The 19,634-nt window shown below is 36.7% G+C and overlaps 1 protein-coding gene across 6 annotated transcripts; it reads right to left on the bottom strand.

Annotated features, from left to right (window-relative positions):
* Window positions 1-1,628: 1,628 nt before the first annotated feature.
* On the bottom strand, window positions 1,629-18,490 carry LOC131796235 (uncharacterized). 6 transcript variants are annotated; one of them, XR_010717387.1, is made up of 4 exons: window positions 13,173-13,312; window positions 12,672-12,770; window positions 2,060-2,172; window positions 1,629-1,796 (listed from the first exon to the last, which is right to left on the bottom strand). XR_010717387.1 is itself a non-coding variant. In XM_066166125.1 (4 exons), exons 2-4 carry the CDS (start codon window positions 13,251-13,253, stop codon window positions 11,623-11,625), a joined length of 651 nt encoding a protein of 216 aa, XP_066022222.1. In that variant the 5' UTR covers window positions 13,254-13,311; window positions 18,357-18,434; the 3' UTR covers window positions 11,549-11,622. The 6 variants fall into 6 exon arrangements, 4 of the variants coding, with proteins under 4 accessions (XP_066022222.1, XP_066022221.1, XP_066022223.1 ...); XM_066166125.1 differs by lacking the exons at window positions 1,629-1,796; window positions 2,060-2,172 and adding exons at window positions 11,549-12,089; window positions 18,357-18,434 and having other exon boundaries at window positions 13,169-13,311; XM_066166124.1 differs by lacking the exons at window positions 1,629-1,796; window positions 2,060-2,172 and adding exons at window positions 11,549-12,089; window positions 13,771-13,805 and having other exon boundaries at window positions 13,169-13,311.
* Between the last annotated feature and the right edge of the window lie 1,144 nt (window positions 18,491-19,634).

The raw sequence follows: 19,634 nt of genomic DNA, 5'->3' as shown, positions 1-19,634 counted from the left end.
GTTAGCACATCAGTAAATAAAGTATGGAAATAGTCTTCCATTTGATTCGTTATTTTTGTGTGTGTAGTAACAATTAAAGTTGGTTGGCTGATGAAGCTAAGCCGACTTAGGTGCAGCGAACTTAAACGTAATGAACTCGGCATGCGGCGAGATTGGCGTGAACCAGAATTGACATGGAAGGTTTAATTTAATGTTATGAGATTAGGTTTGATACATGTTATAAAAAATCAGTTTCAAGGAAATGGGGATACGTAGATAATCTATCTCCCTTAACAAAAAAAATTGCAGAGCAATCACAATTTTATAAGTACAAGTAGCTATGTCCTCAGTATAAATAAAGTATTGTCTTAGTTCCTGCCTTATTCGGTATCAACGTGAACGATCCGTCATCAACTTTCAGGCACAGTTTTTCCGGCAGATTTATGTTGACGACGTTGAAGGTTACATTTTCTTGTGAATGATGCAAGCTCTGATATTAATGATGTTCTCCTGTGAATCTGTTACTGACGTTTTGGGTGAGCGGTACTCTATTGAAACCAGATAAGACGAAGTCTATGCTCCATGGTAGTCGTCGACTGCTCTCCCAGCTCCCTGATTTCCCAGGTCATCAGCAATACCCGAAAGTTCTATTCCATGACCGCAGTCTTAAAAGATCGAGTCACGGCGGCTTGCAGTCAAATTTGCAACGCCGTGCGTACTCCTTTAAATGCACGACTGGTCTAGCGCTCGGGTACCTCAGTATACCTTGTAATTATCTTGCTTTTGCAGAGCCCTGCCTGGCAAAGGACCCTTTTTATTGAACGGCCTTGATAGCAATATAAACTTATGCAAATCTCCTCTATTTTCCAAAGTAAACCAAAAATTTACTCGCGCGAATTTTTATCGTCATAATAAAGTTCGCTCACTTTTTGGTATTTTACTATAAAACATTGTATTTAAAGGTATTTTCTAAGTACTACTGGCATGATCTAATTTTATTTTTTAATACGTTTTTTGTTGGCTCACAAGCTAACCGGTTTAATACGAACTTTCACCTAAATTACTGGATTTTTTTTGCCATTGTTGTACTCCATGTTTGAAGGTTTTTGGTTGGGTTTTTGGGTCTGGGTTCAGGTAAAAGTGTCCAGGTTTAAGGCCCTTTGTGGAAGTCAATCCGGGACAATAATCTAGGTTCGTTTAAAGAGGGCCTTACATCAGGGCAAACCCGAGTCTCCCTAAGAGTTGCCCGGCAGGAAGGTTTGACCAGGCTCTAACACCTACAAAAACCTCGCTGCAGAGGATTTTGCCAACTCAGGACACAACATACTACACAGTAGCATGGCCATTGTAAGGCCCTCGGGTTCTTCTTGACTTTGGATCCGCATATATGATTGGAGTGCGTTACCCACTTGATCCATGTCAAGTTTTTTGGGTTTTTTGTCGTCAACGAAATCTTTGTGAAGTTTCAAAAACTTTGTAGACTGAATAGAGTAAAAATCAGCAAACACGAAATTCTCTCGTTCTAACATTTCTTGTGCAGCGTTACCATACAAGGTAGCCACTTTTTGAAAATAGACAGCATCTTGAGCTTGGAAAGCCCTGTATTGATCTAATGGAAGAGTTCCTTGGGCCATTCCTGTGATGAAGATGGTTAAAAGAGCTTGGTTGTGGATCTTGAGGCTGAGTGGACTGTTAAATAGCCCTCGAAACATAGGGGCTGCTTCCGGCACTTTTTTGCCACCATCATGAGATCTTTCGGGCAAACGAGGATGCAAATTCAATCGGACTCTGTTGAGGTTCTTCGGATGCCATTTACTCTATGTAAATAGAAATACCTCTATATTATGGCGTGGTTTAATGATCATTTCTCTCTCTTATTAAAACCTGTCCAGGAGATACAACTGTTACATTTATTTAGATCAGTGGTTACTAGGCAAAGTACTTAGCGGGATAAATTAACCACCGATATACCTTAATTTGAATATTATTATGTTTTCATTGTACAATTAAGATACCTTGCAAAGGATTTTTTCATTTTCCACTAGATTCGCTCTTGTTGCTCGATCCAGTATGTGCTTACCTTCCTTCAGAAGAGGGCCATTTCGTTGTGGTTTCTTCTCCTCAAAAATAAAATTGATTTATTTATCAGCCCCATGTATTAGTTGTCCATCTTTAAGTCTTTCATCGGTTAGCCTGGAAAACGATAGATTAGTATTGGAATTAGCAGTGAGAAAATGATAATTGAATTGCATGTGTTTAAAAAAAAATGCTGAGAAGGAGGGTTAGCACAATTCCCGAAATTTACTGGCCTTAAAAACTGTACTCGGATGAAATAATTCATTTCATTTTGTTAATTAACCGTATTTACATTTCAAACTTCAGTTTGGTTGATACCCGATAGTAAACATTTTTTTGTTGTATGCACGCATTCAAAACTTGGATCGAAAAAAAATTTGAAATTTCTAAAATTTTCGCAGTTTCCCTCTCTATGTGATTGTCATCAACAGTAAATTTGTTTTAGAACCCTCTTTAAGTCGCGTAATTGTTTTTTCACCGGTTTTCGGGAATGGGCTTATAGTTTCTTGGTGTCTTTGTTGATCCTCCTTGGATCACAATTGAATCTCTTCGTCGAATATTTTTTACAAATTCGACAAATCTTTTGTCACAGCTGTAACTGCTTTGTGATTGCACTTAAACAATTTATTTTCATTAAACTAGGAAAAGTTTACCTTAGCTTACTCGACTGTCATAAAGATGCAAACTTCGTCATAACAACAAGGTGATGGAAAAATATATTTGGGGAATTCGGGCACCTGGGCAACTGGAACCATTAGGTGTCCAGACCAAAAAACTGAACTAGAAATTTAGTTTAGAACTCGGTTTAGAGCCGTAACTTTCGCATTTTTCTTAATGCTCGTCTTGTTGAGAGTCATTTCTTGACAAACCTTCGCATATTTTTCATTGATAATCTTTCATGGCATTTTAAACCTTTTTTATGATGAGGTCGTCTCTATACTTTTACACTTATCAACCAAAACTTTTCTAAACTTTGAAATCTCACCGTTACCTTAGGTCATCCATATATTCCATATATCCCACTGCATTTGAATTAAAATCTAACTGCAGTAATTTATTTTATGGTTCATAGCTTGCTTTTTAATAAAAGTTACTTCCAAAACATAATGATGCATCCTCTGAAAGAGAATAGCTCTTCTTGCTTGCTTGTCAATCAAAACGTGCGAAAGTAAAAAGGTTCGAAAGTTTCACCGACTTTACGAATCTCTGCGTCCAAAAAGTCAATAAACATGGGATCAGAAATAACCTCTTTAGGTTAGGAGGACGGATTTTTTTTCTTGAGTGTTTCAAAAATTGCTATCCTGTATCCCCATATCTACTTTTCCAAAATATTATCTAGGTGAAACTATAGTTACTCAAATTTGAAGGAGAATCCTGAAGAGATGACCGAAAGTTCCCAATCAACCAATATGGTATATGAAACTTCTTGCAGTATACGAATCACAAGACTTTGCTTATTATTCGTTACATTTCTCTGATGAATATAACCTCTTCCTTTATTTGTCTAATTTAGTAGGTGGTCCTTAAAAAACCGCCCATTAAAAAAGTGGTCCTTGTTTGTGGTTGGACTGTTTTGCCTGCATTAGCTGGTATTGATCAAAGGTTATCGCTAGTTACATTTAAATTATCTCGAAAGTCAAATCTTTTTCAGTTCCTATATGCTGGCCTTGTTGAATTAGGTACAATTTAGAATGTTAGCGCTAATGTTTTTCGTTAGAGATTAAAATGAGTACACAAAACTGATTAACAATAATCAAACCAACGACGAAAGAGCTCAAAGCTCGAATTTAAACAATAGTTAACCTCGCATCTTTCCTTTGTACAAATCCCTCTGTACCTCTCGGAACTGATTCCGTTTTGAATTTTTTGGCATCTAAGATAACCCTCCCAAACTAACATTTCAGGAAGAACTTACAAAGTCCATAATTTTTTCAGGCAAATGCAAATCAGCTACTTTTAAAAAGTGTGATTAGTTAGGAGAAGAACTTTGGTACTTTGTGTTTCATTCTCTTAACGCGGGGGCGAGAATTAGTGTTTTTTAAAATCTCGTCTCGTGGGATTAAAATGAATATTAATTTGCCACCTAAGAGGCCCCAGAGCGCTACCATCAATTTTAAGGTTTGTTAAAATACCGGTCATTGTGACGCTAAGAATAGAGACTTGAAGGGTAGGCCCTTATGCTAGGCCATGATAATAAATTAGAATAAATCATAAAACAGATCTTTAAAAATATGCCTTTTGCCGCTTTGGTACGAGGATGTTGGTGTTTCATAAAGCAAAACTCAATTAATCTAAACATTAATACTTTACTAAGGCAAAGGAAAAACTGAGATAATTTTGTTCCCCCCAAAAAACTTGTCCACTTTGACTTAACAGGAAAGATGCACGCTACTTGTCAGTAATCGAGTTATCTGATTGGAAGATTATGATTTTCTAAGGAAACTTATGATTATCGCCGCCCTGAAGTCGCAATGCAGTTTTTTAATTTTTTCTTATTCTCCCCATATGAGTTGGCTCCCCCTCCAAAACTCAGGGTTGTGTCCAATCTTGTAACGTTAAACCTCGCTTTTGGTTTCCACGGCAAATTCCACGGCAAATTCCACGGCATTTCCTTTTCACAGGGCTCAGTAATACTGGACGTATTACTGAACCCTCAAGGACTTGGAAACCGCCAAGAAACTGCACTGCTCTGCCTGTTGGGACAAAGGTTGTGGAAAATGGTGTTTTTTTCTAACATGAATTATTGAGAGTCCCTTTTTCAATACTCTTCCTTGACTAAGTGGTTACCCTTAATTCTGAGCTAAACTTTTCCTTTACAAATATATTCCATGTGAAGTTTCAAATGGAGTAAAGCAGACAGGCTTGGGCTGTCATTATATATTCTAAATAGCATAAAGCCCCTTAAACTTGAGCTTCTATGAAATTCATATTCGATATTCACTTACCAAGGAACGAGACAAAATGAATACAGAAACAATGAAAATCCAAACCTGATAGCCTCTAAAGATAATTCAAAATGTCGAAAATGTTGCTTGTGACAAATTTTAAGTTCATGGTCCAATATCGGCCTCTTACTTTATCCCAATAAAATAAGCTTTATTTTTAGACATAATCCCGCCACCTTTCAAGCTTTCAATTGAGAAAAGATGACAAAGTTTTTCCACTCATGATGAAAAAAAACATAATCCTGCTTCACAGTTTCAGAGAATCGCGATTATTTAGTGCGGTGATGAGAAAGAAGAGTTATACATAATCAGGTTTGCTTTTACTCTAGCGGTACCATCAGGTTTGCTTTTACGCTACTGGTACCTAATTCCAAATGGATTAGGATGATGAATTTTTCTTCAATAGATAATAGATCGAAGATGAAACTCAAGATCCTTTAGATTTTTAGATTAAAACTTTGAATACAGCTCTTATCCTTTAGCCTTTGGTATGGAATCTTGTTCGCCACTTTGTTGTTCTCAGTACATTGGAAATCCATAAGCTTGTGAAAAGACCGGTCATTGTGACACGAAGATTAAAGAGTTGATGTGTTGGTCTTTGTCTTAGGCCATGATAATTTGTAATAATAAATCATTAAAATTGATCTTCAACAAATAGCTTTTTCCAGCTCTGTTATAAAATATTTCAGAGCTTTAAAAAACAAAAATTATTCCTTCTATTGGATCAACACTTACCTATAAAGGAAAAATCTGATTTTTTTTTCGATAAAAACAACGTGTGCAAAGCAGCAGAACAGGAAGAATGCACTTTACTTGTAAATGTTACCGATGTGTCTGTGAGGTAGGTTATGATTTCTTAAGAAAAGTAACGAAAATTGTTTTGTCCCCCTGAAGTCACCATAAGGTTTGATCAGATTAGTTTTTGATTTCTCTCTGTATGAGTTGGCTCCCCCTCCAAAACGTAGGGTTTTTTTCCACAGTTGTAACCCCCTTTTTGTTACTACAGATTTTTACTATAATATTGCGTGATTGAAGTATTACTAAGGCCTGAAGGAAGAGCAGATGTTATTTAACCACTTATGCTTTGAAATTGCTAATGCATGAAGTTTTTTATTGCACTTTGCTGTCTGTTAGGACGAAGGTTGCGGAAACTGGCTTAAGTTTTCAACACACTAAATACTGAGAACCACTTTTTCGGTGCTCATCCTTGACTGAATGGTCACCCTGAATTCTTACTTGAGCTTTTTCTCACTGAGTGTATTCCAGTCAAGGAAAATGAGGTAATCCTTTTCAATTAACGATTTAAAAGAACGTGATCCTATTTTACATGTAATGTAACTCACAATAACCTCCCTAACTCACTTGAAGATCTATATTATGTTGCAATTGCTCGACTGTTAACTTTTGAGGATAATTTTGATGCGAGTCATTAATTAATAAGCTATTTCAACATTCCACCAGAGTCCTTTGCGCTCCTTTAAAGGAGACTCCTAACAGTTTTGTATCAGTACACTAACTTCCTGACAAGATGGCTAGTACTTTCTCTCCTTCTTCCGGGATCCCACGAAGAAGGGAGCGGGTGAGTGATTTACGATTTAGAAAAACAGAGACTGCCCACAGTCTGAATAACACCTCTGTTACGCAAGCTTTCTGAGGTTGGTTTATATGAGAACTCGCTTGAGGGGTTTCGCTATTACATCACTGATAGGAAACAGCGCACATATTGTGGGAACAAGTTGTCTGACGAGTTGCCAGTCACCCACGGGGTTCCTCAGGGAAGTATTTTGGGCCCCCTGTTATTTGTCATCTACATCAACGATTTGCCAAGCGTCCCTGGCGACTGTCAAACGTCACTCTATGCAGACGACACGGTATTTACTGATATGGGTTGTCCTTCCAGGAGTTGACTGACTGGCTCAATCAAGACCTCCTAGCGGTGGCAAAATGGCTAAACGAACATAAGTAAACACTGAATCTGGGTAAAACCAAATGCATGCTCATAGGCAGTAAAAGGAAAACAGAAAGCAAAGTAGCTCTAACTGTGTCAATTTTTAATCATTAGCTGTTTTAAATACCTTGAAATATTAATATCGTCTGGTTTTACTTAGACTAATCATTTCGAATACATTGCAGGGAAAATTAAGCAAAGGCATGGTCTACTTAGGCGTATTAAGTATTTATTACCGTTTAGGGCGCACATCCTTTTTTTTATAAAAGTCTTGTCATGCCCTTATTTGAGTATGCAGATCTAGTTTGGGATGACAAAGATAATGTTAATTTAATAGCCTACAAGTTTGGCAAAATAAGGTAGCTAAAATCATTTAAGATCGTCCACTGTATTGATCTGCGTCGCATGCATTAGTGACTCTGAAGTGGATACCGCTAGAGAAAAGGCGTTTCCAGCGAAGATGTATGCATGTATACAAGCGTCTAAATGGACTTAAGTAACACAGCAACAGCAACATACTTGCAACACAAGAAATACAGCCAATCTTAGACTCCCTAGCGTTGAGAGGAACTGAGGGAAACAAAGAACTGCCTATCATGCTGTAAATGACTTTAATTCGCTTAGCCAGGTAATAACAGAATCTGCTAATACATTCAAGCGACATGTTTTTAACTTCTTAATACATAATTCTTAATTCAATTCCTTTGTTTTCTTTTGATTTTATGTATATATATTTTAGCCTCAATCTTCGTGGTCCTTTTCGAAAACCACTTTTTGTGAAAAAGTTTCCTCAATAGAGATTATTATTACAATTGCGATTGTTTAGTGCAGTGATGACCATTGAGAGTTAAACATGGTAAGTTTAGCGTTTACCTTACTGACGTCAAGATGTCAGTGCTTCATGAAACAAAACTAATTCGATATCTATTACCTCAACTTGTTTTTACTACAATAGGAAAGCGTGGCAATTTTGTTGAAGTAAATAACGTGTCCACTGTAACTGAACAGGAAACATGGACACTACTTGGTAGTGTTTAATGCGATATTCATTTATCAAGTATGGGGGTGTTAAGAATACAAAAATATAGAAAATCCAGACCTGGTAGCCTCTAAGGATAGTTTAAAATATGAAAAATGTTTCTTGCAACTGGTTTTTGGTCCAATATTGGCAGCTTACTTTATCCCTATAAAATTAGCTTGAAAGAGGTATCAAATTATTCCATTAGCTTAAAAGCCTTGAATAGAGAAAATGTGGTAATATTTTTCCACTCATGAGTTAAAAGAACGTGATCCTATTTCCCGGTTTAAGAGATTTAGTGTAACAGAAATTGCAATTAATTAGTGGACGAAGAGTTATATATGGTAAGGTTAGCGTTTACCATACTGGTATGACTGTATCTAATTCCAAATTAGTTAAGATAGTAGATTTTTCAATTTAAATAATAAATATTTAAGATAAAAGTTCTAGATCCTTAAGATTTTTGCATTCAAATCGTTATCGTCATTTTCACTCATGCCATGGCTAATTTTTTAGTTACTTTGGTTTTAATCGTCTTATAATAGTGAAGTCAATTCTTACTCTTTTGAATTTTTCTCAAAGTTTTCGATATCTTTGTCATTCCGAAGGAAACTTCATTGTGTTTTAAGGTACAAAAATGCTAAAGAGTAAATATTGAACCAAAAAGAAGCGAGCCGGGAATACCAATTTAAGAGAACTGCTGATTGCTGGAGAAATTTAAGGTGATTACTTCAAAATGTAGCACCTAGTCTTTATTTGAACGTGAAAGATCAGTCCTGTTTATTTAATATCGAGGTATGATTAATAAGAACTAAATCCTCTGAGGTAGGTTTCTGAATAACACCTTGGCCTTTATTGAACTTTTGCAACACAGTAACGTAAATAAGTGCTCGTTGAGGGTGTGCAGATCATTATTGTGTAAAAATTTCTTAGGCTAAAGATAGGGTAAATCATGTCCAATTGGCCCGAGGTCTTTGTAGTACGGAACTCGCTGCTCTCGGTCCGTATTAAAACCACAGAGTGTCAATGTTCACCAGTACGGCGCGGCTTGAGCAAGCGAGTTTAATAAGTAAAGATTATTATGTGGTAGTCGGACCAAACTTATTTAATCAAAATTTGTTCACAGACAAAATAACGACCGAGTGAGAACCGATCAGAACGCTCGGATTTACCTCAGGAATATCTTGCCATATAATTTTGATGAATATTATTAGTATTATAGATCAAAAATTTATTTGAAGGCTATAAATGTGAGGGTGTTCAGCTGAGTCATTCTGCAGAGCTGACTTTACAAAAAGGCCACCGAACATTAACAAAGCAAAAATGACGTAAATCCTTCCACAATTTTTGAGATTCACATACTTTACAAAAGTTTGGATGGAAATGAACAGAGGTCAATGTTTTTCATTTTCGATAATTCGTTCTGCAATTCGTTCTGTATTGTTTTTTTTGTTAATAAAGCAACGCAACTTTTATTTCAGATCAAAACTGATCACTATAGGCCTGAGAAATCCTCATTTGCGTCCTATTCACGAAGTGAAGTCAGAAAAAGAACAGTCGACAAAGGCCAAATACTGGAAGTATTATCAACCTCAAAGAGAAACAAGGCTTCAAAAGACATCAACATTAATTTGTTTTAATAGCTCAACTAATCAATGTTTGTAGTCGATTTAGTATGAGGCGAGATCAAACTACAGCTTCAAAAATTGAAGCTTTTCGAAATCAGTTCATATATCGTCCTCTTCGTGCGATGGAGCTGGCTGTTGCTTTTCAGGAATTGTTGCGTTTCCCATGTAGGAATTGATTTTACATTTTTGGAAATGGTTTATGTTCGTGATCATTCTCAATCATTCAGGCCAGATGGACAACTTGGCATCTGAAACATGACAGATGCTTGATTGAATTTGTCACTTCAATAAGCATTCGGCGAGAACTAGTTGAAAATATTGCCGGAGCCGCTGCTGCTGCCATTAGCTGAGGCGCAGGTGTTAACTCGATCTGAATGGCTGTTGAAGTTTCTAGCGTGGCTGATGGTGTGGGAAAGCTATCGCTTTCTTCCTTCATCTCTTTTGAAACAATTATCCGGTGACTTCTCGTTCCCTTGGCTCGTTACTTTAAAAACTGAAGCTAGTTCTAGGCCTGCCGTCTTCAACTTCTTTCGACAGTTTTCAAGGCGTTGCGATTGGAAACATTTGCATCTAAATAGATCTCAAGATTGCAAGGACAGTATTAGTGCAAAAGAGATAAGCGTACGAGCTGTACACAGAAATCATTTTTATGAAGATTGCAACGGTAATTGCCTTTAATCTCCTGCCCAGAGGGGCTGGGCTTTGCGACCTCGAAGACTAAAATATTGGGTCACGAGCCACGAAACTGTTTGGAAAAGTATTCGCAGACCTCCCTTTCCCGGCTCTTTTTTTCTATAGATCATTTTCCTCGGTTATTGTCTGACTTCTTTCCTTGTTTGGCCGCTTGCCTTTACTTTATTGCCGAAAAAGTGGGGCTTTACCCCCAAGAATTTGCTTCGAGCTTTGAAACTCTTTGTCACAAATAATCGAGCGTTTGTACTTTTTCTCTGTAAGGATATCGGTCAATAGCAGTGAGAATTACACGAAATCATAAGTTTTGGTCAGACCTCCGGTTCGTTCTTTCCAATAATTTCGTCATAGAGGCCACCGATTTCCATACTGAAATCAGTTCTGATGCTCTATTTAGTACTTCTTTCTTTGTATTTTCTTTCAAACTCTTAGTTAAAACGTCGTGCCTTCTCTCCTAACCTATTCGCCATTTCGATTTGTTGTACGTTCGCGACTTATCTGTCTATCAACTTAATTTCAACTTTCTACCCTAAATTTCAACTTTCGCACTCATTTTTAATGTTCTGCACTGTTTGATCACGATATTAACTGAAGAGTTCTCAGCTAATGAATATGCTGAAATTTTTTGCATGGATACTGTAATTGAGTGTGTGTTTTGGCGATATGTCGATTGTACGATTTTGTCTCTGAGTCTTCGTTTAGTGATGCGAGTTTGAAAAGATGAAAGAAAGTTTCAGATGGGTGCTCTTGTTTAAAGGAAAATAATTCAGAAGAGTATGTTTTAAAAAAAAACTTTGGAAGGAAGTCTTTTTAGTTTCTTTAGAAATCCTTGTCAACTACTTTGGAAAAGTTGAAGGAATCTTTTCTTTTGTTTGATATATTCCTCGCAACATTCAGCTGAGAGTTGCCACATATTCAGATTTTTTTCCATCTCTCTCATTTCACCATTCAATAAGGTAAGAATAGTCGATGTGTTATACATTTCTCAAAAATTATCCACGTTAATAATTCTATTACCACAACAGCGATGTGATAGACTTCTCTGAAGGTCACAATTTCTTGACGGCATTGAACTCCTGATATCTCTCTCTTGTGAGAGGTAAGGACTCAGAGCGCAAAGTCACGACGTGATATAGGCCCTTTGATTTTGACTTAAACATGCACTTTTTCATACCTAATGTAACTCATTATTATGATTATTACGTGAAACGTGAAACTTCAAACATGCTTTTAATTCAAATGAATATTAACAAGCACGATTTAAGCATTTTTACAAAGGTGTAGAAGGTGCTGGATTATTAAATAATTAAGGGTAATCAGCTTTACAAGGTACAAGTTTTACAGCTGTTGGATGGGTAAAGCAGGTTGGTCGCCTACTTCTCTTAGGAGATTCAGCTCATGTTTCAATCCTCCCCAGAAAATTAGAAGGGCTCTCTGTTCGTTGATGTCTTTAATTTCATTTACAAATTTTTCCGTTGAGCTCTGATCATCACGCCTGTTTTCTTTAAAAAAATCTTCCTCGTACACGTTGCCCGCTGGATTTTGCACTTCTGCTCTTTCCAACTCAGGATACAGCATACTACATGGAAGCATGGCTAATGCGAGGTGTTCAGGACCAACCTTACTTAGGAATTCCTTGTACGCTTGGAGTGCTGTACCCTCCTGGCCTTCCTCCGATAAAGCTTTTTCCCGGATGAAATTCTCGTGAAGATGATAAAATTTCATGGACTGTCTCCAATAAAAATTAGCGTACTCTTTATTGTTTTGGTCATCCATTTTCACTGCAGCGAGACGATATACATCGGCTACATGGTAGAAATATGCAGCATCTTGTTCAAGAAAGTTCCTATAGTTGCTCAAGGGAAATTTTCCTTGAGCCATTCTTTTGATAAACGTGATGGACAATGCTTCTTTGATGATCTTTTGGCTGGTAGGATTCATAAACAGCTTTTTGCTAAATGGAGTGTAAAGTATCAGGGATTTTTCCAACGTCTTTTCCCCCACACCTTGAAACTTTTTATGAGAAAGAACTCTGTTGGGTGTCTTGAAATGCCATTTACCCTCTCCAAAGAGATGTAATGCGATTGATGACTTTTTTTTTTTTAAGAAGCTTTTTAATAGGATTCGTTTTGTGAGGGCCATTTGGTGATTCTCTCTAGGCAAAGATAGAACTACGCACGAATGCGGATCAAGTAACAAAGACCTGTTTAAGAGATGCAACTGTTTGAAATTTAATTAACGGTCTTAAAATCAAAGCAGGCAGTTAGGGGGATGAGATAGATGGCAGTGCCCTATGATTCTCAATTGATCAATTAGAGAGACTTGTAGAAGAGATTTCTGTGTTGCGTTTGGGCTCTATGTATATTTTAAAAGTGTACTCACCGTACCTTTCAATGGGTCTTTCCACTTCTTTTGAAGTTCAGTTCGGTTGCTTGATACGGCAAGTGCTTCCCTTTTTATCAATGAGGGCCATTCGGTAGCGGTTTCTTTTGTTTAGGAAACAGAAATCAATTATCATTTAAAAGTATCTTTGAAGCAGAGCGAGGCAATATGTTTGCTCAACTCGGCGATTTACTTCAATAATTGCTCCAGAAATATCCAGTTTGGGAGATTTTGCGCCTTTTCTCGGTAAAACCATCATATCCGGATTCATGGTGTCATAGATAATTTCATTGTCGATGAAATAAAAGAAAAATAAATAAATAAACGAAACCTGAAAAAGGGAAAAAAAGACTCTCTGGCTCTATATTTCCTACTTTCGCCACATTTTGGACGAAGTTTGTGACTGAACGTGTGGGTATTAATTACATACAAATTAAAAATAATGTGATACAATTATAGACTTTCCCTCCTTAGCTAAGTAAATGCCTTTAAATGTTATTACCAACCGCAGGAACGTTTCTCGCAGTGATGATAGTTGCCACAAACACTGTTACAGCAAGAAGGATCCAAAATTTCACAACTACCATTATGCCAGCCTTGAATGTAGGGTAGGAAGATCGTCGACGTGCCAAAATTTCACGTGTACTGAATAAGTAAGTAAAACGGAGCGAAAAAGGATTTTATTTTTATAATTTTATTGAAACTATAGTTGGAAAGTATTCACCGGAGTAGAGGTCATTAGGGAAGCATGTATCGTCCCCTTTTCATCGATGCTATATCGAATGATAATTTACTCTTCGCCAGAGCTCCAAACTCACCCGTGAGCTTAGTCCCTCCCATGGTCTAATCCTTTTTTGGAATGGATTATAGACAACATTCTCATGAAAGTGTAATGGGAAAAGCCTTGATCGTCGTTTCCCCTTTTTTCTACGGCTTAAAAAAATTAAGTTATTTCTAATTAAACTATTCAAAAGAAGTTGAATTTTGTCGAGATATTTTCCTTGAGAAACTCTAGTTAAAAGAATTAGGAGGAAATTATGAAGGTCAGGTAATCGATATTTTCGCGATAATTCTCGTGAAATCCCATATCTAATGGTCACTTACCAAGCACAAATGTGTCAAAGATACAGCCACAATATGATGAAATAAACTTGGTAGCTCCTAATTATGGTTGAAAAGGTGATAATGTAATGGTTATAGGTCTATTGTCCTTTAATGGGTTTTTACCTCATAACTTTGAAATTAGCACTATTTTAGAGAGGAAATTTTTTTCCACCTGCTTAAAAGCTTCTAAATAAGAAAATTACTGAATGGAGTCAGCTAGAATTACAGCTCAAGATTTTAAAGAATGCTAATTCATGACAAAGTCTCAAGGAATCTCGGGGAGTTGCTAAAACACCTGCACCTCAAACAATAACATATCCCTTGATGAATTCTTAAAACGTCGTAGGAAGTTTTAGTAATATAAGTTATGTTTTGTCTCCCCTTGATACGATTTTTAGTCTTATTCATTAATGTCAAATCATCATTGCAACACTGGAAGTCCCTTAAGGCCCATTCCATGACACGAAAAACCCGCGACGCCGTGAAGAATTTGTGCAGAAAATTGTGAACTTCTTCTGGAAACGTTAGAATAGAGACGTACTACTAAGGAAGGCATGACACACAGAAAGGCGAAACGTAGAAGTCGATGATATTGTAGTCATGGCGGACTACAGTACTATCCTTAGTAAATGGACCATCGGCAGAGTAATCGAGGTGTATCCCGGGACAGATGGCCGAGTCCACAACGTCACCAAGATTGCTGTTATATATCTTGCTGAGGGAAACGACTCGAGAAAGTTAGGCTGACTTCAAGAAAGATAAGGACTACGTCCTTATCGGGGCGGAGAATGTTTCGTGTATCAAATAGGCGTTTCCTCTTGCTAATAGACTTACTTAATGACAAGAATTGTGATTGACATTAATTTTATAGATTGATTATGAGTGTAAGGTCATTATGTTTCAAGCCCTTTCAGTTTTTCACCGGAATCTAGGTGAGAAAGAAGTTATTTTGTTGTCATTTTTTCTGTCTCTTAATCCGCTTACCTGGAGAATCTGCTAAACAGTAAAGTGAAACTGTTGTAACGACTCGCCACAGAAGTAAGTTTAGTTTGAAGTTTTTTTAACTTAGCTACGAGATGAAGACTTGATTTACGTTTGTCCTGATTGCGAATTATAAATGTATTTCTTTTAGATCGAATAATTATTAAAGCTTGGCTTGTTATTATACGGTTTGTTGTGGTCATTTGATATAAACTCATTCAGAAATGACTCGTTTCGAATAATTTTACTCTGGTATCATGTGGCAACCGGGATGAACTCGTTCTTGAATAAAACTCATTCCAATATCACGTAGAAGGCCCCTAAGAGTTTTTATTCCCGAAGCATCACGCTTTGCTCTCCTGCCAGAACACTGTAAATTTCAATAGCGTTGAAGCAACAACCTGCTTTTAACTGCTACGCTGCTACTGAAACAACGATTAGTGACCACAAAAGTAACATATTGTGATATTGTCAATTCAACATAAACAAAAATCTTCAACCAGGGTAAATATTCATTTGTGTTGGTATCAATTATTGCGTGACTAGCTGATGATATAAATGGGGTGGGGGGAAAACACAACCTAAAACCTGGGCTCCTGGCAAAAAGTAATACCTAAGCGTAACATAATAACCGAAACAGCTTATTGGCCTTGTAAAACCATAAATAAGCAAGGTAAGAGTGTTATATTAGATTTTTTTTACAAATTGTAATGATTTATGCCAGTTAACGGTGGCGAGAAGTAGGCACACCATGTATATTTTATAGTCGCTAGCAAGTAAATTTTTCCGGACTTTGAGTTCGTCTCACGATAGAACAACACAAATACACAAGAAAATTTTTTTTAAAAGTCTTTTAAAAGCTAGAAGCTCAGTAGATTTTGTCATATCGGTCATTGTTAAAGCTGTCTTTGTTTTGATGCTACTTTTCGACATAGAAAAAGTATGTCGGACAAAAATTATTCACCAAAAAATTAAATGTTTCTTTTCCAGCTTCAATATTGACAGGGGATCACACAACTCAGGTAATATTCACGGTGAAAATTTGTATATTTGAGCAGTCGAACGAAAAAAAAATCATTTCTCGAAAACTAAAATATATTTTCGCAAAAAAACTACACCACAATTATTAGGACATATTGGGCTATAAAATATGAAAGTAGGAGAGAAAGCAAATTTTGGGTGACTTGCCGATGTTTGTCTGATGCATGTTGACATTAGCTCTTAAATTGTAATAGGTTTTCGTTCGTCATTTTGTTTACAAGTTTAACTGGCTCTACCAACTAGTACTTGAGTTGTTACAACAGAATAAATTATTAAGGCCGCGTTAAATTAAATATTGTCTATTTATTGCTGAAGTCGCCCATGGCAGTCACACATGCTCTGCTTCAAATGAAACTAAACAAGCACGTTTTAAGCATTTTTACAAAGGTGTTTCCTTTAAGCTGGATTATTAAAGAATTAAGGGTAATCAGCTTTACAAGGTACAAGTTTTACAACTGTTGAATGGATAAAGCAGGTTGGCCGCCTACTTCTCGGAGGAGATTCAGCTCATGTTTCAATCCTCGCCAGACAATTGGAAGGGCTCTCTGTTCGGTGATGTATTTAATGATGATTTCATTAACAAACTTTTCCGTTGAGCTCTCATCATCACGCCTGTTTTCTTTAAAGAAATCTTTCTCGTACACGTTGCCTTCTGGATTTTGCACTTTTATCCTTGCCAACTCAGGATACAGCATACTGCATGAAAGCATGGCTACTGCGAGGTGTTCAGGACTAACGTTACTTAGGAAATCCATGTACGCTTTGAGTGCTGTACCCACCTGGCCTTTCCCTGATAGATCTTTTTTCTGGATGAATTGCTTGTGAAGATCGAAAAATTTTGCGGACTGTTTCCAATAAAAATAAGCATAATCATTTTTTTTTTGGATTTCCATTTTTATTGCAGCGAGACGATACACATCGGCTACATGTTCGAAATACGCTGCATCTTGTTCAAGAAAAATCCTATAGTTGCTCAAGGGAAGTTTTCCTTGAGCCATTCCCGTGATAAACGTGGTGGATAACGCTTCTGTGATGATCTTTTGGCTGACAGGATTTTGAAACAGCTTTTTGCTGAATGTTTTGTAAAGTATCAGGGATGTTTCAAGCGTCTTTTTCCCCACATCTTGAAACGTTTTACGGGAAAGAACTCTGCTAGGTGTCTTGAAATGCCATTTACCCTCTATAAAGAAAAATAATGCGATTGTTGACTAAAAATATTTTAAAAGAAGCCAATTTTATCGGATTCGTTTAGTGAGAGCCATTTGACATTTAATTAACGATCTTACAGTCAAAGTAGGCAGAGCAGGGGGATGCTAGATAGCAGTGGCCTATGATTCTAAATGAATGAATTATTGAAACGTGCAGAAGCGATTTCTGTGTTTTGTTTGGGCTTAATGTATATTTTGAATGTGTACTCATCGTACCTTGCAATGGGTCTTTCCATTTCCTTTGAAGTTCAGTTCGGTTGCTTGATACAGCAAGCGCCTCTTTTTTTATTAACGAGGGCCATTCAGCAGCGGTTTCTTTTGTTTAGGAAACAAAAATGAATTATCATTTAAGAGTATGTTCGAAGCAGAGCCAGGCAATATGTTTGCTCAACTCGGCGATTTGCTTCTGTACTCGCTCCAAAGATATACGATAAGGGAGATTTTGCGCCTTTTCTCGATAAAACCATCATATCCGAATTCATGTTGTCATAGAAAATCTTATTGTCTATGAAATGAAAAAAATAAATAAATAAATAAAACGAAACCTAAGTAAGGGAAAAGAGACTCTCTGGCTCTATATTTACTACTTTCGCCACATTTTGGACGCAGTTTGTGACTGAACGTGTGGGTACTAATTCCTTGAAATTTGAAATCGTTTGATACATTTATAGACTTTCATTCCTTAGCTAACTAAGTGTCTTTAAATGTTCTTACCAACTGCAGGAACGTTTCTCGCAGTGATAATAGTTGCCACTAACACTGTTACAGCAAGAAGGATCCAAAATTTCACAACTGCCATTATGCCAGCCTTGAATGTACGGTAGGAAGATCGTCGAAGTGCCAAAATTTCACGTGTACTAAATAGGTAAGTAAAACATAGCGATGTAGGATTTTAGTTTTCAATTTTAATTGAAACTCTAGTTGAAAAGTATTCACCGGAATAGAGGTCACTAAGGAAATATATGTCGTCCGCTTTTCATCGATGCTGTATCGAATGATAATTACTCACTGCCAGAGCTCGAAACTTACCCGTGAGCTTAGTCCCTCCCCTGGTCTAATCCTTTATTTGAATGGATTTTACCCCGTCTTCTTTTTCTCTGCCGGAATTATAAACAACATCCCCGTGAAAGTGTAACGAGAAAAGCCTTTATCTTCGTTTCCCCTTTTTTCTACAGCTTAAAACAAATTGTTATTTCTAATTAAACCATCGCAAAGAAGTTTAATTTTATCGAGACATTTTCCTTGAGAAACTCCAGTTAAAAGGATTAGAAAGAAATTGCCTAGTTATATAAAGCTCAGTTCATCGATAGTTTCGCGATAACTCTGGTTAAATTCCCATATCTAATTGTCACTTACCAAGTACGAATGTGTCAAAGATACAGCCACAGTATGATGAGCTTAACTCGGTAGCTTCTAATTGTGATTCAAAAGGTGATAATATAATGATTAGAAGTCTATGGTCCTTTAATGGGTTTTTCACTTCACAACTTTGAAATTGACACCACTTTAGAGCGGATATTAAGTTAATCCACCTGCTTAAAAGCTTTTAAATGAGAAAATTACTGAATGGAGTCAGCTAGAATTACAACTTAAGACTTTAAAGAATGTTAATTCATGACAAAGTCCCAAGGAATTCCGAGGGGTTGCTGAAACACCTGTCACCTCAAACAATGACATATCCCTTGATGAATTCTTAAAACGTCGTGGGGAGTTTTAGTAAGTCATGTTTTGTCTTCCCTTCGCTAAATTTAATCTAGTTAGAGTTGAACAGAGATCAAATAAAATGTTTCGGCTGAAATTATCTGTTTGGGCTATTGCAAGAGAAGCTGAATTTTATGGAGAAGTTTTCCTTGAAAAAGAATTATGTGAAAATAGTCCCAGAAGTCTTAAAAAGAACTTGTAGAGCGTGAAGCTTGCTTTATTGATGATCTGGTGAGTTTTGATCCCTTTAAATTTTTTGTGTTTGACGGTGACTTATCAAGTACGGATAAGTCAAGGATACAGGAATAAAGATTAGCTAAACTTTCTAGCTCCTGACTTTGGTTTTAAAGGCAATAATTATTGTTCTACTTTTATAGTCTAATTCATTTACTTATTGCTATGGTGCTTTGGAAGAATTTCGCTAACTTATTGGATTTTTTTGGAGCAATTAGTTTTTGGATGGAGTGTGTTGGAGACCCGAAAGCGAAGACCATAATCCAATCCATACTCACTGTTAATTGTAGCCTCTTAAAATCAAAATTTAGGTTAAGAATCAGTAAGGGTAATAGTGGTCTTTATGTAGTTTTTCTGTCCGAGGAGTTTATTCAAAGGGACTCAGATGTCCCCTGCTTAGTAGTTGCCCTTTGATTGCTTCTTTGTACTGGTTATCGACAACAGTACATTTAAACTGGTGATATGATTATCAAGATAATGAAGGCCATAGATATGATCAAACTTTGAGTTAACCCCCAGCCAGGTCGTCATCTTCAGCGATAACCCTCTTTTTGTGTGGGCGTCTTCTGATTAAAACATTCTTTAGGAAAACTTAATTAAGATGAAACATAGGAGAAAGGAACCAAATTGTTCGCTTAAGGACAAAAAGATCTGGCCTTTCTCAGTCTTTCCATTCTATTTTACCAATGAAAAAAAAAA

Source organism: Pocillopora verrucosa, chromosome 4 (assembly GCF_036669915.1).
Source record: "Pocillopora verrucosa isolate sample1 chromosome 4, ASM3666991v2, whole genome shotgun sequence".
Classification (NCBI taxonomy): Eukaryota; Metazoa; Cnidaria; class Anthozoa; order Scleractinia; family Pocilloporidae; genus Pocillopora; species Pocillopora verrucosa.
The sequence above is the reverse complement of the archived record's forward strand: the minus strand, read 5'-3'. Positions and strand labels throughout refer to the sequence as shown.